Below are 23,461 nucleotides of genomic sequence, written 5' to 3' on the forward strand. Positions count from 1 at the left end.
GGATAGGTCACGTTGGGAAACACCCCCTAAGGTGGATAAAGCGCTTACACGCTTATCAAAAAAGGTGGCACTACCGTCTCCGGATACGGCCGCCCTAAAGGAACCTGCTGATAGAAAGCAGGAGCATCTCCTGAAGGCTATTTATACGCACACTGGTATTATACTGAGACCAGCGATTGCATCAGCATGGATGTGCAGTGCTGCAGCTGCGTGGTCGGATTCCCTGTCGGAAAACATTGACACCCTAGACAGGGACACTATATTGCTAAACATAGAGCATATTAAATACGCTGTCTTATACATGAGAGATGCACAGAGGGATATTTGCCGGCTGGCATCAAAAATAAGTGCACTGTCCATTTCTGCCAGGAGAGGTTTATGGACTCGGCAGTGGACAGGTGATGCAGATTCTAAAAGGCACATGGAAGTTTTGCCTTATAAGGGTGAGGAGTTGTTCGGGGATGGTCTTTCGGACCTAGTTTCCACAGCAACAGCTGGGAAGTCAGCATTTTTACCACATGTCCCCTCACAACCAAAGAAAGCACCGTATTATCAGGTACAGTCCTTTCGTCCCCAAAAGAACAAGCGGGGTAGAGGCGCGTCCTTTCTGCCCAGAGGCAGAGGTAGGGGAAAAAAGCTGCAGCATACAGCCAGTTCCCAGGAACAAAAGTCCTCCCCCGCTTCTTCTGCTAAGTCCGCCGCATGACGCTGGGGCTCAACAGGCGGAGCCAGGTACGGTGGGGGCCCATCTCAAAAACTTCAGCAATCAGTGGGCTCGCTCACAAGTAAATCCCTGGATCCTCCAAGTGGTATCTCAGGGGTACAGGCTGGAATTCGAGACATTTCCCCCCCGCCGTTTCCTCAAATCTGCCTTGCCAACGACTCCCTCAGACAGGGAGGCTGTGATAGAGGCAATTCACAAGCTGTATTCCCAGCAGGTGATAATCAAGGTGCCCCTACTTCAACAAGGACGGGGTACTATTCCACAATGTTTGTGGTACCGAAACCGGGCGGTTCGGTGAGACCCATTTTAAATTTAAAATCCTTGAACACATATATAAAAAAATTCAAGTTCAAGATGGAATCGCTCAGGGCGGTTATTGCAAGCCTGGAAAAGGGGGATTACATGGTATCTCTGGACATCAAGGATGCTTACCTGCACGTCCCCATTTACCATCCTCACCAGGAGTACCTCAGATTTGTGGTACAGGATTGTCATTACCAATTCCAGACGTTGCCGTTCGGCCTGTCCACGGCACCGAGGGTATTTACCAAGGTAATGGCCGAAATGATGATACTCCTTCGAAAAAAGGGAGTTTTAATTATCCCATACTTGGACGATCTCCTGATAAAGGCGAGGTCCAGAGAGCAGTTGTTGGTCGGCGTAGCGCTATCTCAGGAGGTGCTACACCAGCACGGTTGGATTCTGAATATTCCAAAGTCACAGCTGGTTCCTGCGACACGTCTACTGTTCCTGGGGATGATTCTGGACACAGTCCAGAAAAAAGTGTTTCTCCCAGAGGAGAAAGCCAAGGAGCTGTCATCTCTAGTCAGAGGCCTCCTGAAACCGGAACAGGTGTCGGTGCATCACTGCACGCGAGTCCTGGGAAAAATGGTAGCTTCCTACGAAGCAATTCCATTCGGCAGGTTCCATGCCAGAACTTTTCAGTGGGACCTGTTGGACCAGTGGTCCGGATCGCATCTTCAAATGCATCGGTTGATAACCCTGTCTCCAAGGACCAGGGTGTCTCTGCTGTGGTGGCTGCAGAGTGCTCATCTCAAAGAGGGCCACAGATTCGGCATACAGGACTGGGTCCTGGTGACCACGGATGCCAGCCTTCGAGGCTGGGGGGCAGTCACACGGGGAAGAAACTTCCAAGGACTTTGGTCAAGTCAGGAGACTTCCCTACACATAAATGTTCTGGAGCTAAGGGCCATTTACAATGCCCTAAGTCAGGCAAAGCCCCTGCTTCAAAACCAGCCTGTTCTGATCCAGTCAGACAACATCACGGCAGTCGCCCATGTAAACCGACAGGGCGGCACAAGAAGCAGGACGGCGATGGCAGAAGCCACAAGGATTCTCCGATGGGCGGAAAATCACGTGTTAGCACTGTCAGCAGTGTTCATTCCGGGAGTGGACAACTGGGAAGCAGACTTCCTCAGTAGGCACGACCTCCACCCGGGAGAGTGGGGACTTCATCCAGAAGTCTTCCAAATGATTGTAAACCGTTGGGAAAGGCCACAGGTGGACATGATGGCGTCCCGCCTAAACAAAAAGCTACAAAAGTATTGCGCCAGGTCAAGAGACCCGCAGGCGATAGCTGTGGACGCTCTAGTGACACCGTGGGTGTACCGGTCGGTTTATGTGTTCCCTCCTCTTCCTCTCATACTCAAGGTACTGAGGATAATACGGAGAAGAGGAGTAAGAACTATACTCATTGTTCCGGATTGGCCAAGAAGAGCTTGGTACCCGGAACTTCAAGAAATGATCTCAGAGGACCCATGGCCTCTACCGCTCAGACAAGACCTGCTGCTGCAGGGGCCCTGTCTGTTCCAAGACTTACCGCGGCTGCGTTTGACGGCATGGCGGTTGAACACCGGATCCTGAAGGAAAAGGGCATTCCGGAGGAAGTCATTCCTACGCTGATTAAGGCTAGGAAAGAAGTAACCGCAAACCATTATCACCGCATATGGCGAAAATATGTTGCGTGGTGTGAGGCCAAGAAGGCCCCAACGGAGGAATTTCAGCTGGGTCGATTTCTGCACTTCCTACAGTCAGGGGTGACTATGGGCCTAAAACTGGGTTCCATTATGGTCCAGATTTCGGCTCTGTCGATTTTCTTCCAAAAAGAACTGGCTTCACTACCTGAAGTTCAGACATTTGTCAAGGGAGTGCTCCATATTCAGCCTCCTTTTGTGCCTCCAGTGGCACCGTGGGACCTCAACGTGGTGTTGGGTTTCCTAAAGTCACATTGGTTTGAGCCACTTAAAACCGTGGATTTAAAATATCTCACATGGAAAGTGGTCATGCTTTTGGCCTTGGCTTCGGCTAGGCGTGTGTCGGAATTGGCGGCTTTATCATGTAAAAGCCCCTATTTGATTTTCCATATGGATAGGGCAGAATTGAGGACTCGTCCCCAGTTTCTTCCTAAGGTGGTATCAGCTTTTCACTTGAACCAACCTATCGTGGTGCCTGCGGCTACTAGGGACTAGGAGGACTCCAAGTTACTGGACGTAGTCAGGGCCTTGAAAATGTATGTTTCCAGGACGGCTGGAGTCAGAAAGACTGACTCGCTATTTATCCTGTATGCACCCAACAAGCTGGGTGCTCCTGCTTCGAAGCAGACTATTGCTCGCTGGATTTGTAGCACAATTCAGCTTGCGCATTCTGCGGCTGGCCTGCCGCAGCCTAAATCGGTAAAAGCCCATTCCACGAGGAAGGTGGGCTCTTCTTGGGCGGCTGCCCGAGGGGTCTCGGCTTTACAACTTTGCCGAGCTGCTACTTGGTCAGGGGCAAACACGTTTGCAAAATTTTACAAATTTGATACCCTGGCTGAGGAGGACCTTGAGTTCTCTCATTCGGTGCTGCAGAGTCATCCGCACTCTCCCGCCCGTTTGGGAGCTTTGGTATAATCCCCATGGTCCTTACGGAGTCCCCAGCATCCACTAGGACGTCAGAGAAAATAAGATTTTACTCACCGGTAAATCTATTTCTCGTAGTCCGTAGTGGATGCTGGGCGCCCGTCCCAAGTGCGGACTGTCTGCAATACTTGTATATAGTTATTGTTACCTAAAAGGGTTATTGTTGAGCCATCTGTTGAGAGGCTCTGTTATGTTCATACTGTTAACTGGGTATAATATCACTGTCACAACTGAGGGCCTGAGCTGACGGAAGGCAGCCTCAGTTGTAGGGGCTGAGATGTACCGGAACCTGGGAGGTTGTATCAGACCCCTGGACATGTAAGTAACATGAAGAGAAACCGCCCGAAGGCGTGACCACGACAACTTGAGTAAAAGTCAATGATATTTATTTATGACAAACTCCATGCATCACAGTAGCAGTAAAAAGAAACATAAAAATCAGCAGAGAAATAATAATACAGTTCCTGGGTACTACAGGGTGGCAGGGGCCACAGAGCTCTGGTGGTATGAGACAGTTCTTATTATCTGCAAGTTGGAAAGTCCTTACCAGGCTCAACTGTAGCAATGAGGAAAGCCCAGGGTCGTACCAGCTGGTGTTCCAGGGAAAGCTGGACTGCTGTAGATAAAATGTTGCTGTGGGTACTGGTTAGAACCAGACAGGTGTTGGCACGGAGTGGATACTGGCTGGAACCAGTTAAATAATAAATAAAGCTTGAGAGCGATGCAATATAGATGAAATGTAGAATTTGAGAGCGGAGAAATAATAATACCGGTGGAGAGTGGTAAACTGCAGAAAGGACACCGGCCCTTTAAGAGAAGCTGTACACTGCTGGAAGCTGAGCTGGAAGCAGGTGATGTTGTAGCTGGAAACAGGTGAGTCCAGAATGGATCGGAGAGTCAGGCTACACCGCAGATGGAATGCTGGTGCGGGTCTCTATAGCAGAAGTCTGGAGACAGGAGCTGGAACCTGGAAGACAATCACAGGAGAGAGACAAACTGGAACTAGGTTTGACAACCAAAGCACTGACGCCTTCCTTGCTCAGGCACAACCTATTTATACCTGCAGCAAGGAAGGCATTGGCTAGGCAATTATGCAAATTAATAATACTGACAACAGATTGGTAGGAAAGATCAGCTGACAGAATCCAAGATGGCTGCGCCCATGTAGACACTTGGAGGGAAGTTTGGATTGTAATCCATGTGGTCTGGAAAACAGTAATGGCGGCGCCGGCCACCGGAGACAGGAGACGCCAGGCTGACAGATGCACATCCGACCACGCGGACACAGCGGAGGCCGCGGCTGACGTAATCGCCACTCTGAATGCAGAAGCTCAGGGACGGCGGCGGAGGCCGCGGGAGACGCCATGCCAGATGTATAAGGCGTTACTGTGACTGCGTCCAGAGAGACAGGAGAGGATGCGGGAATGTGCACATCAGGATAACAGATGGGATCCGGTCCTGGAGCGCTGAGCCAGCCTTAGGAGGCATCTGATAGGTAAGAAATGGCGTCCAGATACCCGGATCGTGACAGCACCCCCCCTTTAGAAGTGGCCCCAGGACACTTCTTTGGCTTTTGAGGAAACTTGGAATGGAATCTCCGGACCAAGGCAGGAGCATGGACATCAGAAGCATTGGTCCATGAACGTTCCTCAGGGCCATAACCCTTCCAGTCAATAAGATACTGAAGTTGACCGTAACGGTGACGTGAGTCCAGGATCTTGGCTACTTCATACTCAACGCCTCGTTGAGTTTGGACTTTCGGAGTTGGAGGAAGTGAGGAATGAAACCGATTCAAGATTAGCGGTTTCAACAGGGAAACATGGAATGTCCTGGGTATTTTTAAGAAGGGAGGCAACTGGAGTCTGTAAGCAACAGGATTGATGACTTGATCAATTTTAAAAGGACCGATGTAGCGAGGTGCAAACTTCATACTGGATCACCATACCCGATCACCCACCTTGAGAGCAGGAACTGCTCGACGCTTCTTATCCGCAAACTTCTTGTACCTGAACGATGCCTTGAGCAGAGCTGATCGTACGCTCTTCCAGATATTGGCAAACTGATGCAAGGTGATATCCACTGCGGGAACAGAAGTTGCTGGAAGCGGTTGGAACTCAGGGACTTTAGGGTGGAATCCAAAGTTGGTGAAGAATGGTGTTGAAGAAGATGAAGAATGATACTGGTTGTTATGACAGAACTCGGCCCAGGGAAGTAATTGAACCCAGTCATCTTGAGAGGAGGACACATAGATGCGGAGGAAGGACTCCAAGTCCTGATTCACCCTCTCAGTTTGACCATTGGTCTGAGGATGGTAAGCCGTGGAAAACTTTAGCTTGACTTGGAGGACTTGACATAAACTTCGCCAGAATTTGGCTGTGAATTGAACTCCTCGATCTGAGATAATTTCTTCTGGAAGACCGTGGAGTAGAAAGATCTCTTGTATGAATACTTGAGCCAACTTGGAAGCTGACGGAAGACCGGTAAGAGGAATGAAGTGTGCCATCTTGGTGAACCGGTCAACTACCACCCAGATGATATTAAACTTGTTGCACATGGGCAAATCTGTAATAAAATCCATCGACAAATGGGTCCATGGTCGACGGGGAACAGATAGTGGAACCAGTTGCCCCGCAGGCGACTGGCGGGATACTTTATGTTGAGCACACTTTGGGCAAGATGCAATAAACTCCAAAACGTCCTTTTTCAGAGTTGGCCACCAATAGGACCTAGAGATAAACTCCAGGGTTTTTTGGATACCTGTATGTCCGGCAAAGCGGGAAGCATGGGCCCAATGCATGAGCTTCTTCCTTAGTGTCGGCTTCACAAAACTTTTCCCTGATGGGGGCGTAGAGTCCATCCCTACCGTGGAGAATGCCAACGGATTTATAATAGGATGCTTGTCTGAAGACTCTGACTCATTTTCTTGCTCCCATGAGCGGGAAAGGGCATCGGCCTTGCGATTCTGAGAGCCCGGACAGAACTGGAGTTTAAAGTCGAACCTGGAAAAGAAAAGTGCCCATCTGGCCTGACGAGGGTTGAGACATTGTGCGCCTTTCAGATATAGAAGGTTCTTGTGGTCTGTAAGGATGGTGATTGAATGAGAAGCTCCCTCCAACAGATATCTCCACTCCTCTAGAGCGAGCTTGATGGCTAGCAACTCCTGGTCGCCAATGGCATAGTTGCGCTCCGCTGGGGAGAACTTCCGTGAGAAGAAACTGCAAGGATGTAAATGGCCATCTTTAGCCCTCTGAGATAACACCGCTCCTACTCCAACGGAGGAGGCATCCACCTCTAAGATGAAAGGAGAGTCGATGTCAGGCTGTTTCAGGACAGGCGCAGAGATGAACCTCTGTTTTAAAAGATGAAAAGCTTGCATGGCTTCTTCAGACCACTTGGACGGGTTAGCACCCTTCTTGGTGAAAGCAGTAATAGGCGCCACAATGGTGGAAAAGTCTCGTATAAACTTTCGGTAATAATTGGCGAACCCTAAGAACCTCTGGACCCCTTTGAGGGTTAAGGGTACCGGCCAATTCTGGATTGCTTGTAGTTTCTCAGGATCCATCTCTAGTCCGGAACCGGACACAATGTACCCTAGAAACGGAATGGACTTGACTTCAAAGACGCATTTCTCTAATTTGCAATAGAGATGATTGACACGGAGACGGGACAGAACCTCCTTTACCCAAAAACGATGTTCCTCTAAATTGTTGGCAAAAATGAGGATATCATCTAGATAGACCACGACATGACGGTATAGAATGTCTCTGAAAATCTCATTGACGAAATGCTGGAAGACAGCTGGAGCATTACTCAATCCGAAGGGCATGACGAGGTACTCATAATGTCCGTCACGGGTGTTAAATGCGGTCTTCCACTCGTCACCCTCACGGATCCGGATGAGATTGTATGCACCTCTCAAGTCCAGCTTTGTAAAGATGGTAGCTCCGCTAACTCTGTCAAAGAGCTCAGTAATCAGGGGTAAAGGATAGCGGTACTTGATGGTAATGTCGTTCAAACCTCTGTAGTCGATGCACGGCCGCAGACCACCATCTTTCTTTTTTACAAAAAAGAAGCCTGCGCCGGCTGGAGAAGAAGAAGGTCGAATGAACCCCTTTGCTAGGTTCTCTTTAATGTATTCCTCCATAGAATGCGTCTCAGGCAGAGACAACGGATAAGTTCGGCCTCGAGGTGGAACCTTCCCTGGAACGAGATCAATCGGGCAGTCCCATTCTCTATGAGGAGGAAGGATATCAGCAGAAGCTTTACTGAACACATCCGTGAAATCTTGATATGGAGGAGGTGGAACATCAGACGACCTGGGGGAGGAAGAACAGACAGGCAACACTTTAAACAAACATGTCTCAGCACAGGAGGGACCCCATGCCAGAATTTGCGTAGTCGTCCAATCAATTGTAGGATTGTGAAGACGGAGCCATGGAAGGCCCAGGACCACAGGATGTGTGGCTCTTGGAATCACTAAAAATGAAATAAGTTCGGAATGAAGAACTCCCACTCTCAGACGAACTGGTAGAGTCCTTAGAGCAATAACTGTATCAAAAATTTTACTGCCATCCACGGCAGTTAAGGAAAAGGAGGAAGGAAGTCTCTCGGTGGGTAGGGACCACCGTTTAACATAGGCTTCGGTAATAAAGTTCCCAGCTGCTCCAGAATCCAGGAGGGCAATGACGTTCTGATAACGTTGAGCAACTTGAAGCGAGACTGGGAGATTACAATCTTGAGGAGATGGAGAGGAGATCATTACTCCTAGCCGGCCCTCTCCTTGGCGAGCTAGGATTTGGAGTTTCCCGGACGTTTGGGACAGGCATTAATAGTGTGAGACGGAGCTGCACAATACAGACAGAGAGACTCAGAGAGACGTCTTCGGCGCTCAGCAGGAGTTAAACGGGAACGGCCAATTTGCATGGGTTCATCTTTAGTTGGTGACAGTTGGCGAGGAGGAGGAGCATAAGATTTTGGAGCAGATGATCTTCCACGCTCAGTTGCTCTCTCTCTGAAACGTAAGTCAACTTTCGTACAAAGTGAGATTAGCTCATCTAACTTGGAGGGTAAGTCTCTGGTAGCTAACTCATCTTTAATACGCTCGGATAAACCATGCCAGAATGCAGCATACAGGGCCTCGTCGTTCCATGCCAGTTCAGATGCCAGAATCTGGAACTGTATAAGATATTGTCCTACAGTACGTGATCCCTGGCGTAAACGGAGAATCTCAGACGAAGCTGAAGTTACCCGGCCTGGCTCGTCGAAGATGCGCCTGAATGTTGACACGAATGCAGTGTAAGAAGATAGCAGGGTGTCGGACCTCTCCCATAACGGTGATGCCCAGTCGAGGGCTGAGCCACTGAGAAGAGAGATGATGTAGGCAATTTTTGTACGGTCACTGGGAAAATTGCCAGGTTGTAGCTCAAACTGAATCTCACACTGGTTGAGAAATCCCCTGCAGAATCTTGGAGATCCGTCAAATTTTGCTGGCGTTGGAAGATGAAGACGTGGAGCAGAAACGGGTAAGGTGGGTGGGGTTATAGTTGGAGTCACTGTGGTTGACGCCCCAGATGCGCCTGATCCACGGAGAGTTGTCTGAATCCCATCCAGCCGAGTAGAGAGATCCTGGAGACAGCGGATGATGTGGCCCTGTGCAGCCTCCTGATGTTCAAGTCGGGCTGCCAGTTCTTGCATCGGCCTGGCCGCTTGATCCTGGTCTCCGGCTGGATTCATTTGGTCAGTGCTTACTGTCACAACTGAGGGCCTGAGCTGACGGAAGGCAGCCTCAGTTGTAGGGGCTGAGATGTACCGGAACCTGGGAGGTTGTATCAGACCCCTGGACATGTAAGTAACATGAAGAGAAACCGCCCGAAGGCGTGACCACGACAACTTGAGTAAAAATCAATGATATTTTTTTATGACAAACTCCATGCATCACAGTAGCAGTAAAAAGAAACATAAAAATCAGCAGAGAAATAATAATACAGTTCCTGGGTACTACAGGGTGGCAGGGGCCACAGAGCTCTGGTGGTATGAGACAGTTCTTATTATCTGCAAGTTGGAAAGTCCTTACCAGGCTCAACTGTAGCAATGAGGAAAGCCCAGGGTCGTACCAGCTGGTGTTCCAGGGAAAGCTGGACTGCTGTAGATAAAATGCTGCTGTGGGTACTGGTTAGAACCAGACAGGTGTTGGCACGGAGTGGATACTGGCTGGAACCAGTTAAATAATAAATAAAGCTTGAGAGCGATGCAATATAGATGAAATGTAGAATTTGAGAGCGGAGAAATAATAATACCGGTGGAGAGTGATAAACTGCAGAAAGGACACCGGCCCTTTAAGAGAAGCTGTACACTGCTGGAAGCTGAGCTGGAAGCAGGTGATGTTGTAGCTGGAAACAGGTGAGTCCAGAATGGATCGGAGAGTCAGGCTACACCGCAGATGGAATGCTGGTGCGGGTCTCTATAGCAGAAGTCTGGAGACAGGAGCTGGAACCTGGAAGACAATCACAGGAGAGAGACAAACTGGAACTAGGTTTGACAACCAAAGCACTGACGCCTTCCTTGCTCAGGCACAACCTATTTATACCTGCAGCAAGGAAGGCATTGGCTAGGCAATTATGCAAATTAATAATACTGACAACAGATTGGTAGGAAAGATCAGCTGACAGAATCCAAGATGGCTGCGCCCATGCAGACACTTGGAGGGAAGTTTGGATTGTAATCCATGTGGTCTGGAAAACAGTAATGGCGGCGCCGGCCACCGGAGACAGGAGACGCCAGGCTGACAGATGCACATCCGACCACGCGGACACAGCGGAGGCCGCGGCTGACGTAATCGCCACTCTGAATGCAGAAGCTCAGGGACGGCGGCGGAGGCCGCGGGAGACGCCATGCCAGATGTATAAGGCGTTACTGTGACTGCGTCCAGAGAGACAGGAGAGGATGCGGGAATGTGCACATCAGGATAACAGATGGGATCCGGTCCTGGAGCGCTGAGCCAGCCTTAGGAGGCATCTGATAGGTAAGAAATGGCGTCCAGATACCCGGATCGTGACAATCACGAGTTATACGGTGTGATTGGTGTGGCTGGTATGAGTCTTACCCGGGATTCAAAATCCTTCCTTATTGTGTCAGCTCTTCCGGGCACAGTATCCTAACTGAGGTCTGGAGGAGGGTCATAGTGGGAGGAGCCAGTGCACACCAGGTAGTCCTAAATCTTTCTTAGCTGTGCCCAGTCTCCTGCGGAGCCGCTATTCCCCATGGTCCTTACGGAGTCCCCAGCATCCACTACGGACTACGAGAAATAGATTTACCGGTGAGTAAAACCTTATTATTCTGTTGCTGATGAAATCAGACATTAAACATACAAATTATAAAACAATATTTATTTAGGTGAAAGATCTGACTGATATTAAGGTAGAAGTTCTAGAGGGAGAAGAAGAGACGTATGTGACTGATATGAAGGCAGAATATATAGAGGAAGAAGAAGAGACGTATGTGACTGATATGAAGGCAGAAGATATAGAGGGAGAAGAAGAGACGTATGTGACTGATATAAAGGCAGAAGATACAGAGGGAGAAGAAGAGACGTATGTGACGGATATCAAGACAGAAGATATAGAGGGAGAAGAAGAGACGTATGTGACTGATATAAAGGCAGAAGATATAGAGGGAGAAGAAGAGACGTATGTGAGGGTTGATCAGCAGTGTAAGGAGGAGGAAATCCCTACAGATATCAGCACAGGTGAGTAATAAACACTTATTACAAAACAGAGTCACATATTCTTGCTCATGCAGTATAACAATCTCTTATTCTACACCCTCCTCTGTCAGTGTAAACTATTCAGGGAAATGTATCTGGCTAGTGGGGGAATCAGGAGCCACCATTCCTTATTAGACTCCTCTCCTCCTCACATCATGTCACTGTGTGTTACCAGCCCAGAGATCTGACCAGTCTCTTCCCCACACTCTCTGGTGTATCTCATACGTCAGGAGCCATCAGCCCCTATTATACTCCTGCTCTCCCCCTCACATCATGTCACTGTGTGTTACCAGCCCAGAGATCTGACCAGTCTCCTCCCCACACTCTCTGGTATATCTCATACATCAGGAGCCATCAGCCCCTATTATACTCCTGCTCTCCCCCTCACATCATGTCACTGTGTGTTACCAGCCCAGAGATCTGACCAGTCTCCTCCCCACACTCTCTGGTGTATCTCATACATCAGGAGCCATCAGCCCCTATTATACTCCTGCTCTCCTCCTCACATCATGTCACTGTGTGTTACCAGCCCAGAGATCTGACCAGTCTCCTCCCCACACTCTGGTGTATCTCATACATCAGGAGCCATCAGCCCCTATTATACTCCTGCTCTCCCCCTCACATCATGTCACTGTGTGTTACCAGCCCAGAGATCTGACCAGTCTCCTCCCCACACTCTCTGGTGTATCTCATACATCAGGAGCCATCAGCCCCTATTATACTCCTGCTCTCCCCCTCACATCATGTCACTGTGTGTTACCAGCCCAGAGATCTGACCAGTCTCCTCCCCATACTCTCTAGTGTATCTCATACATCAGGGGACATCAGCCCCTATTATACTCCTGCTCTCCCCCTCACATCATGTCACTGTGTGTTACCAGCCCAGAGATCTGACCAGTCTCCTCCCCACACTCGCTGGTGTATCTCATACATCAGGAGCCATCAGCCCCTATTATACTCCTGCTCTCCTCCTCACATCATGTCACTGTGTGTTACCAGCCCAGAGATCTGACCAGTCTCCTTCCCACACTCACTGGTGTATCTCATACATCAGGAGCCATCAGCCCCTATTATACTCCTGCTCTCCCCCTCACATCATGTCACTGTGTATTACCAGCCCAGAGATCTGACCAGTCTCCTCCCCACACTCGCTGGTGTATCTCATACATCAGGAGCCATCAGCCCCTATTATACTCCTGCTCTCCTCCTCACATCATGTCACTGTGTGTTACCAGCCCAGAGATCTGACCAGTCTCCCCACACTCTCTGGTGTATCTCATACATCAGGAGCCATCAGCCCCTATTATACAGAGTCACATATTCTTGCTCATGCAGTATAACAATCTCTTATTCTACACCCTCCTCTGTCAGTGTAAACTATTCAGGGAAATGTATCTGGCTAGTGGGGGAATCAGGAGCCACCATTCCTTATTAGACTCCTCTCCTCCTCACATCATGTCACTGTGTGTTACCAGCCCAGAGATCTGACCAGTTTCCTCCCCACACTCTCTGGTGTATCTCATACATCAGGAGCCATCAGCCCCTATTATACTCCTGCTCTCCCCCTCACATCATGTCACTGTGTGTTACCAGCCCAGAGATCTGACCAGTCTCCTCCCTACACTCTCTGGTGTATCTCATACATCAGGAGCCATCAGCCCCTATTATACTCCTGCTCTCCCCCTCACATCATGTCACTGTGTGTTACCAGCCCAGAGATCTGACCAGTCTCCTCCCCACACTCTCTGGTGTATCTCATACATCAGGAGCCATCAGCCCCTATTATACTCCTGCTCTCCCCTCACATCATGTCACTGTGTGTTACCAGCCCAGAGATCTGACCAGTCTCCTCCCCACACTCTCTGGTGTATCTCATAAATCAGGAGCCATTGCAAATTCTGTTGAACAAGAGCATTGCTGTACAAAATGATTGCTAAATGTAAAGCAAAATTCCCACATGTATGATCTGAGTGGCTGTCTGCATCTCGTGAACTGAAGGGCCGGAACAGCGCAGCACCTGCAAGTGTGTCTGCACCAGTGGACATGTTGCCCTGGGTGGTGACCCAGACTGCGGCAATATGTGCATTGTCTCAACAACTTACTGCTTGTTTACAACAGATCTTGTCTGTTCCAGCACTTGTCGCCTTTACTTTGGAGGGCTCATACTCAGTGCTGGTTTCAGGGGATCATGATCCGCTTGTCGCTGTTCTTTCCAATGCCATGGAATTGCCTTGGTCCCAGGAATCTGCTTCCTATCTGTCCTCACAGTCTGATTAAGAATCTAAGCAGTCTTTGCGAGCTTTGCCTTTTACCAGGGATATTTTCATAGGTCTTGAATTGGACAAAATCATTGCATTGACCACAGGGGGAAAGAGCTTCTTTCTCCCTTCCTCAGCTCCCAAGGCAAGAGGGCCATCAGGAACCCCAGTTCCAAAAGGTCAGTCCTCGGCAAGGAGGAGGGCAGGCTAATCCTTGGTAAGGGGTGAGGAATCTGTCTATGACATAGAACTGCTTTGCGCCCAGGGGCTTGGTCCAGACCTGATGTCTGTCCATCAGAGAAGCCTTCCGCATGACAGGTTGATACCACACAGGAAATCCTAAGGTGGTAGCATGCACAAGTCATCAGGGATGCGTGCCTCCACATTTCCATTTTGGACCCTCATCAATCCCTACTTGGTTTGCTATGTGGGGTGCTCAATTCAGTTCAAGTTATGGCGGTCATGGTAGCTCATCTACACTCACTGGGTGTCACTATTGTCCCCTATCTCAATAACTTGATATTTCATGGTTGGATTATCGTCTTCAAAAAGTCCAACCTTTTCCTGTCACAGAGGATGAAATTTATGGACAGCATATGTTGTCCCACACCTCCCTGAAGAGGATCTTTCTGCCTCAGGAAAAGAGTGTGGACTTGATTTGTTTGGTCCTGTGGAAGAGAGCGTTTTTGATCCATTGGCACATTCATCTGTTTGGAAAACTTGTGTCTACGAATACTGTTCAGGTTAGAAGTTTTCATTCCAGGGACTTTTCAAGTGGGAAGGGTCACAATTTCACCTGTCCCTGGTCCTCCGTTTCTCTCCTCAGGCTCATATGTCCTTCCTTTGGTGGCTGAATCACAGACATCTGTACAATGGTTCCCCTTCACAATTTGTGACAATTCTGGTGACTATGGATTCCAGACTCCAGGGCTGGGAAGTTGTAGTTCTTCAATTCCAGTTCAAATGGGTTTCGTCCCCCAGGGATGGGTTCCTTTCCTTAAATGTGCTGGAACTCTGAGCTATCTTCCAATCCTTGATCATGACTCAGCTCCATCTTCTGAGTTCTCTGGTGAAAGTCCAGTCAGGCAGTACCACAAGCTGTGGCATATCCCAATCACCAGGGGGGAAAGAGTCCCCTGCCAATGAGGTAGAAGAACCCATGCGGTGGGCATAGTATCATGTGCCAGCAGTATCAGCCGTGTTCATTCCCAGGGTTGCAAATTGGGAGTCATATTTCCTAAGCCAACAACAGCTTCACCCCGATGAGTGATCTCTCCTTCAAGATGTCTTTTGGTCCCTGGTTGACCTGTGGGGTTTTCCAGATGTCTGTTTCGATTAGTGTTTCCCCCAAGATTTTTTATCGGGCAGGGCGCAGAGACTGCGGGGGCACCTTATGCGCCTTAACGTTACTAGTGGGGGCATGCCCTTCGCGTCACTGATTGGGATGTGCTGGACCTACGGAGGTGCTAGGCTTCCCCCAAGCTCGGCATCCATGCACACGGCATCTGTTTGCACAACGGCAATGGCAGGCAGTTTTAGGGCACCGCAAAAGGTGCAGAGTGCATTTTGCCCTTTAAAAATCGGGCAAGGGGTTGCGCCCTGCTAAAATAGCCTATCGTGAACACTATTTGATGGCTGAATTACAAGATTTCACTCTGTTGCTTATATGAGGAGGGGGCTGAACTGCACACCCTAATTCTAAATATAAAAGCTACTACTATAATGAAACTTGTAGTTCCACACAAATGGAAAAAATGCAGGTGCACGCTGTAAGTGCTAACACTGTTAATCAGAACAATTATAATAAACTCTGCAATTTAACATGGAGTAAAATTGAGGTTCTTTGCATAATCTTGGCCAAAACCTTATCAGGTGGGTCACTAACATTCCTTAGGTTAAAGTCCAGAGTGCTGGACCCCCCAGGAGAGTACAATCCAACCGCCCCAAGGCCTCACACAAGCAAGAAGTGACCGTTTATGTGTAAGAAAGAGTTACATTAATAAGAAGTAGCAGCTGAGTGCTAGAAGCGTCACATAGGTGAGCAGTACTAATTAAGGTGTTAAGTGTTACATAGAGTAAGTAAAAGCAATATAAGTGCTAACAAGTGTTAGATTAAGTGTTACAGTAATGATGCCAGGGAAGGTCCCTTCATTCTACCCCACATTACATCCGATTTATTTAATGGTGCGGCTGTTGAGACTGACATTTGAAGGGAATCCCGGAGGCAGTTATCCCAACGATCCTGAAGACCTAGAAGCCGATTTAGATGCAACCATCAGGCTTACCGTGCAACCGTGCACCAGTCCCATGCTACCTGCAGTATTTCCATCAGAGTTTGGCCACCAGTATACGCTAATATACGTCTGAGTGCTCGGCCAGTTCTGCGACATACCCGCAACACTCCCATAATGCCCATTAGGCCTAACGCGCTGCTACGTAATAAGTATGTAGCAGCTGGTGGGTAAGGGATCGGCCTAATGTGCTGCTATGTAATACCTATGTAACAGCTAGCGGGTAAGGGATCGGCCTAACGTGCTGCTACGAAATACGTATGTAACAGCTGATATGTAAGGGATCAGTCTAACGTGCTGCTATGTAATATGTATGTAACAGCTGGTGGGTAAGGGATCGGCCTAACGTGCTGCTACGTAATACGTATGTAACAGATGGTGGGTAAGGGATCGGCCTAACGTGCTGCTACGTAATACGTATGTAACAGCTGGTGGGTAAGGGATCGGCCAAACGTGCTGCTAATCCCAGATACGTGACTCTTATTAACGCCATAAGTACACCAAAAATACATAGGTCTGCGGCTTTTCGTGTACCCTATGTATTTTCACCAGAGAAACTGTGGTTTTTCTTGCAATTTCATTGGATAGGGGCAATAAAAAAAATTGGTAATAAAATCAATAGCTTAAAAACTCACTTTTTTGCGGCCGCGGCATTATCGTGACTAATCCGATACCCCCATAGAATGTAAAAACAGCATATCACCATTAAAGGTGGTGGCTTGGTCTCCTACCAGAAATTTGACGTAAGGGTGGTTCAGTCCCAGGGTTCACCGCACACTTCCTTTCTGAAGGTAAATCCACTGGTGGTTCCCACACAAAGGTCACGTTATCATTTGGAGGTCTTTTAATACAATGTATCATTTTCTATAAACACATAACGGGTGTTGAAGCCGGCTCTTCTCATCACTCTCTCTCTGCTTCTCCAGTTTCTTGTGTGTCCTTCTCTTGACTTAATTTGGCCTTAGATAGTCAGGGAAATATTTTGGCACACAGATATCATGTGGCCTCTCCTATCTGTATTACTGTAACCTACTTTAGACAGATCTTCAATCACCTTGTAAATGCAGGAAGTTCAAAAAGTCCCTCCGCAGTGACTGTGTACTAAGCAGTTCTCCCCACAGAGAATGTGTGCTAAGTAATATGACAACATGAGTGGTTTTAAACACTTTATTACATGAAATAAAGGAGAATTTGTTACCTATGTATCTACGTTAGAGGAGATATTCAGCCAGAGACAGCGCTGACTGCGGATGGACTTTCTGAACACCCTGTATACTGGTCAAAGAAAAAATAGCTGATTCTAAACATATCTATAGTACTTGCTAGTCTTATTGTATATATTATGTGACATCTCTGCACCTGTAAGTGTAACACCGGTAGGGGTATGAGCAGGCCTTCAGTACAGCTCCATGAGGTATCACCTACAGCAGCCGCCTTTCCCATAATCCTGTTCTCGGTGATTGTCAGATGCCCTCAGGTGTTCTACTCCAGGTAGTAAAGGCTCCTCACCCTAGGGTGGTGCCTAGGTGGATGGACAGGACACTACATCATTTCTTGCAAAGGCTGATGAATATGAGCTTATAGGTAATAGCTGGAATATAATATACTGTGCACTGGAAAATGGATATTATCTTTTGACAAGATGAGCTGGAGGCCATTTTAATACAATTACCATCAGGACTTCAAGGAGAAGTAGTCCGACATAGACAAAGCGCTTTGGGACATGCCGGTCAGACATACAGGCAGTCCCATTGGGAGGTGTCTCCTCCCTCTGGGACTGCCAGACCGGGCTGTGACTAGCAGAGAGCTGGCTTCTTGTAGGAAACCGCTCCCTGCCTGCCTCATTAGCCCTACCCAGACCTCTATGGGCTGCAACCGATGCAGTCCATAGAAGTGGGGGATTTGTCTAGATATAATACTTCAGTTACAGAAGATATTTAATTGGGGGGGGGGGGGCATATTCTGGGAATGGAAGCAGCTATCTCAGGTTTTAGATAGATAGATAGATAGATAGATAGATAGATAGATAGATATTATACATTGGTGCCAGTTGATGATTTATATATTACTCCAACATTTGCCCATTTGATGCCATTTTGGCCACATGTCACCATTGCCTTTAATAGATTGAACTTGTAGACAAACATTTATATTTCCATATATGTATTTTATTCCCAACAGATGGATGTAGAAGTTGGAATGTCTCAGAGGAACATCTCGTTTTATCTCAAAATTATGAAATAGATGATGATGAAATCACCAGAGATTCTCCAGGAGTAACTCCAGTTATACACCTAATACCTCACCGTGCAGATATATCATCTGATCATGGGGAATGTGTTGATAATGTTGATATTGGTGCATCTGTTAAATCTTGTACAGTAGATAAAACATTTCCCTGTTCTATGGATGCCAAAAATGTTATACAGAACAGAAAGCAGATTACCAGTCAGTCATGTGAGAGGCCATTTCGATGTTTTGAATGTGGAAAATATTTTAGATACAAATCAGATTTAATTATGCATGAGAGAAGTCACACTGGTGAAAAACCATTTCCATGTTTTCTGTGTGGGAGATGTTTTACACACAAATCAACTCTTGTTACACATCAGAGAAGTCACACAGGTGAGAAACCATTTCCATGCTCTGAGTGTGGGAAATGTTTTACCAAGAAATCGTCTCTTGTTATACATCAGAAACGTCACATGGGGGAGAAACCATTTTCATGCTCTGAGTGTGGGAAATGTTTTTTACAAAAATCAGATCTTATTAGACATGAGTCGAGTCACACAGGTGAGAGGCCATTTTCATGTTCCGAGTGTGGGAAATGTTTTACAAACAAATCATATCTGATTATACATCAGAGAAGTCACACAGGTGAGAAGTTATTTCCATGTTCTGAGTGTGGGAAATGTTTTACACTGAAATCAATTCTTGTTGAACATAAGAGAACTCACACAGGTGAGAAGCCGTTTCTATGTACTGAGTGTGGGAAATGTTTTACACAGAAATCAATTCTTGTTACACATCAGAGAACACACACAGGTGAGAAGCCATATCCATGTGCTGAGTGTGGAAAATATTTTAGATCTAAATCAACTCTTAGTATACATGAGAGAAGTCACAGAGGTGAAAAACGATTTACATGTTCTGACTGTGGGAAATGTTTTACACAGAAATCACATCTTGTTACACATCAGAGACATCACACTCGTGAGAACCCATTTCCATGCTCTGAGTGTGGGAAATATTTTCGATATAAATCAAATTTAATTAAACATGAGAGAAGTCACACAGCTGAGAAACTATTTCCATGCTCTGAGTGTGAGAAATCTTTTACACAGAAATCAGAACTTGATATACATCAGAGAACACACACAGGTGAGAAATCATTTATTTGCCCTGAGTGTGGGAAATGCTTTACAAGGAAATCAAATCTTGTTACACATCAGAGAACGCACACAGGTGAGAAGCCATTTCCATGTCCTGAGTGTGGGAAATGTTTTACAAGGAAATCATCTCTTGTTACACATCAGAGAAGTCACATAGGTGAGAAGCCATTTCCATGTCCTGAGTAAGTGTACTTAAGGTGTATTTTGTGTTTGGAAGTAAGAATATTTTATCCAAAGAATAAACCTCCGTAAGCATAGTATGTCTCCTGTCACAGGCTCGTTATTGCCTTCACATTTCTTTTTTCATTATGACATTTCTTGTTACTGTATACATGGCATTTTTGTGTATTTGTTCATTTCGCAGACTAACATAAGTTCCTGCAATTAGCCTCCCCTCAATTCACATTATGGACCAAGGAGGTCAAGTGCCTGTGGAATGTGAGGCTATAAATTAGCATTTTAGGCATGATTCTGAACAGCATGTGATTTGGCAGAGATTGTAGTCGCCTGCCTCGATCAGAATGCAGATGCATCTTGCGTATGCTCCGCCTTCACTTCCACTATCATGACCAGTAATGACCATTACATCTTCTGCAATACTAGGTCCACAAGATGCAACTGACAGTGATATGGAATGGCCAGTGCATAACTCATGTTAGCTCCAATCCCATCTACACCCCCAAGGGACACAGTCTACGTGCGATCGACTAGTTGAGACATAGTAACTCCTATTCAGCCATACGTCAAATGCATCTAAGATAATGCCATCTCAAAATCACTTGTATTTACTCAAAGATATCACTAAGAAAGAATATAAGGCTGTCATACCATCAGAGGACAACTCCAGTGAGACATACGGACTGTCCTATATGTGGGTGCCCCTGGGGGCTCCAGATGGGATGCAGTATGTTTATATCTGTGTCTAGAGACCATGCTCTCTCATCTGAGCAAAGAGGATGCTGCAAAGATCGTTTTCAATGTTGATTTCTCCGTCAGCAAGGCTGGTGAGACACTGGACCATGGGATTGCAGGTTGTGCTGGAGCTGGCAATGAAACTAACTGTAGCTTTAATTCTAAGTTACTCTCCCCTGCAGACCCATCGTGCCAGTCTATCGGTGCCAGATGAAGTAGGGCACATTGCTATTTAGCACTTTCTGCTACTGAACCTGAATCAGGTCCTATGTGTCCAAATGGGGACAACCTCCCAATGTTGACACTGCAGTGGCACATTTATCTAAATTCATGGCTCCTCCTGTTCAGGACTCTGAGTCCTTTAAAGATCTGCTAGATAAAAAATTAGAAATTTGTCTCAAGTCCATTTTTATAGGCTCCGGGATTGGTATTCAACCTTTACTAGCATCAGCACAGGGGCCTCTTGCTATGGAAAGTTGGGCCAACAACTTGTTGAAAGCCTTCACAGCAAATCATCCAGGAATGCCCTATTGGAATTAGTGGAACAGCCACTCACAGTGCAGCTTAATAAGTGTGTGAGACCAGGCAAGACGGTGCTCCGGTAGCTTACAGGATTTCAGCTACAGCTGTCTCAGCACAACAGGCTCTTTAGCTCTGCGCTTGGAATTCAGAATTAAAACATTCCTTTGAAGGGGGTGTTTTTTATGGCCCTAAACTGGATACCTTTATTGCACAGGTTGGAAAAGTACTTTTCTCTGACGTCCTAGTGGATGCTGGGAACTCCGTAAAGACCATGGGGAATAGACGGGCTCCGCAGGAGACTGGGCACTCTAAAAGAAAGATTAGGTACTATCTGCTGTGCACTGGCTCCTCCCTCTATGCCCCTCCTCCAGACCTCAGTTAGAATCTGTGCCCGTCCAGAGCTGGGTGCTCCTAGTGGGCTCTCCTGAGCTTGCTAGAAAAGAAAGTATTTGTTAGGTTTTTTATTTTCAGTGAGCTTCTGCTGGCAACAGACTCACTGCTACGTGGGACTGAGGGGAGAGAAGCAAACCTACCTGCTTGCAGCTAGCTTGTGCTTCTTAGGCTACTGGACACCATTAGCTCCAGAGGGTTCGAACACAGGGCCTGACCTCGATCGTCCGTTCCCGGAGCCGCGCCGCCGTCCCCCTTGCAGAGCCAGAAGACAGAAGAAACAACAAAATCGGCGGCAGAAGACTCCTGTCTTCATTAAGGCAGCGCACAGCACCGCAGCTGTGCGCCATTGCTCCCAGCACACTTACACACTCCGGTCACTGTAGGGTGCAGGGCGCTGGGGGGGGGGGGCGCCCTGGGCAGCAATTAGAATACCTTTTGGCACTAAAAATACACATATACAGTCTAGCACTGTATATGTGTAAAAAAAAAACGCCATTAAGATTACACAAAACGCGGGACAGAAGCCTGCCGCTGAGGGGGCGGGGCCTTCTTCCTCAGCACACCAGCGCCATTTTCCCTTCACAGCTCCACTGGAAGCAGCTCCCCAGGCTCTCCCCTGCAGTATCCAGATACAAGAAGGGTAAAAAAAGAGAGGGGGAGCACATAAATTTAGGCGCAAATAAGATAATTAAGCAGCTATTGGGTAAATCACTTATAGGTGTAATTCCCTGTGTTACATAGCGCTGTGGTGTGTGCTGGCATACTCTCTCTCTGTCTCCCCAAAGGGCTTTGTGGGGTCCTGTCCTCAGTCTGAGCATTCCCTGTGTGTGTGCGGTGTGTCGGTACGGCTGTGTCGACATGTTTGATGAGGAGGGTTACGTGGAGGCAGAGCAAGAGAAGATATGTGTGGTGTCGCCCCCATCGGGGCCGACACCTGATTGGATGGATATGTGGAAGGTCTTAACCGACAGTGTCAACTCCTTACATAAAAGGTTCGATGACGTAGCAGCCTTGGGACAGACGGGGTCTCAGCCCGCGCCTGCCCAGGCGACTCACAAGCCGTCAGGGGCTCAAAAACGCCCTCTGGCTCAGATGGTGGACACAGATGTCGACACGGAGTCTGACTCCAGTGTAGACGATGATGACACAAATGTACAGTCTAAAAAGGCCATCCGATGCATGATTACTGCAATGAAAGATATTCTGCACATTTCTGATGTTAACCCGGTTACTACCAAGAAGGTTTACATGTTTGGGGAGAAAAAGCAGCCAGTGACTTTTCCCCCATCTGATGAATTAAATGAATTGTGTGCAGAAGCGTGGAGTTCCCCTGATAAAAAACTAGTAATTTCTAAGAGGTTACTGATGGCGTACCCTTTCCCGCCAACGGACAGGTTACGTTGGGAAACATCCCCTAGGGTGGACAAGGCGCTCACACGCTTATCTAAAAAGGTGGCACTGCCTTCTCAGGATATGGCCGCCTTAAAGGAGCATGCAGATAGAAAGCAGGAGGCTATCCTGAAGTCTGTGTATACACACTCAGGTACTATACTGAGACCTGCAATTGCTTCAGCATGGGTGTGTAGTGCTGCAGCAGCATGGACTGATACCCTGTCAGACAACATTGATTCCCTCGACAGGGATAATATTTTGATAACCCTAGAACATATAAAAGACGTCGTCTTATATATGCGGGATGCCCAGAGGGACATTTGCCTGCTGGCATCTAGAATTAATGCAATGTCCATTTCTGCCAGGAGAGTATTATGGACTCGGCAGTGGACAGGTGATGCTGATTCTAAAAAACACATGGAGGTTTTGCCTTATAAGGGCGAGGAATTTTTTGGGGACGGTCTCTCGGACCTAGTATCCACAGCGACAGCTGGAAAGTCGACTTTTTTACCTCAGGTTTCCTCACAGCCTAAGAAAGCACCGTATTATCAAATGCAGTCCTTTCAGCCTCAGAAAGGCAAGCGGGTCAGAGGCGCATCCTTTCTGGCCAGAGGCAGGGGTAGAGGAAAGAAGCTGCACCAGGCAACCAGTTCCCAGGAACAAAAATCCTCCCCTGCTTCCACTAAGTCCACCGCATGACGTTGGGGATCCACAGGCGGAGCCAGGTGCGGTGGGGGCGCGTCTACGAAACTTCAGCAACCAGTGGGTTGCTCACAGGTGGATCCCTGGGTTCTGCAAGTAGTATCACAGGGATACAAGCTGGAGTTCGAGGCGACTCCCCCTCGCCGTTACCTCAAATCAGCCTTGCCAGCTTCCCCCAGTGAAAGGGAGGTAGTT

The 23,461-nt window shown here is 47.7% G+C and overlaps 1 protein-coding gene across 1 annotated transcript in view; it reads left to right on the forward strand.

The window, feature by feature from the left end:
- Window positions 1–19,605, forward strand: part of LOC135054506 (gastrula zinc finger protein XlCGF26.1-like) — a 28,377-nt gene extending 8,772 nt beyond the window's left edge. Inside the window, exons 5-6 of the mRNA XM_063957626.1 lie at window positions 11,035–11,386; window positions 18,135–19,605. Of these exons, the coding sequence (XP_063813696.1) occupies window positions 11,035–11,386; window positions 18,135–19,531 (1,749 nt within the window). The 3' untranslated portion in view covers window positions 19,532–19,605. The remainder of the gene's footprint in view (window positions 1–11,034; window positions 11,387–18,134) is intronic.
- Window positions 19,606–23,461: the final 3,856 nt, after the last annotated feature.

The sequence above is a fragment of the Pseudophryne corroboree genome, chromosome 3 (genome assembly GCF_028390025.1).
Source record: "Pseudophryne corroboree isolate aPseCor3 chromosome 3, aPseCor3.hap2, whole genome shotgun sequence".
NCBI lineage: Eukaryota > Metazoa > Chordata > Amphibia > Anura > Myobatrachidae > Pseudophryne > Pseudophryne corroboree.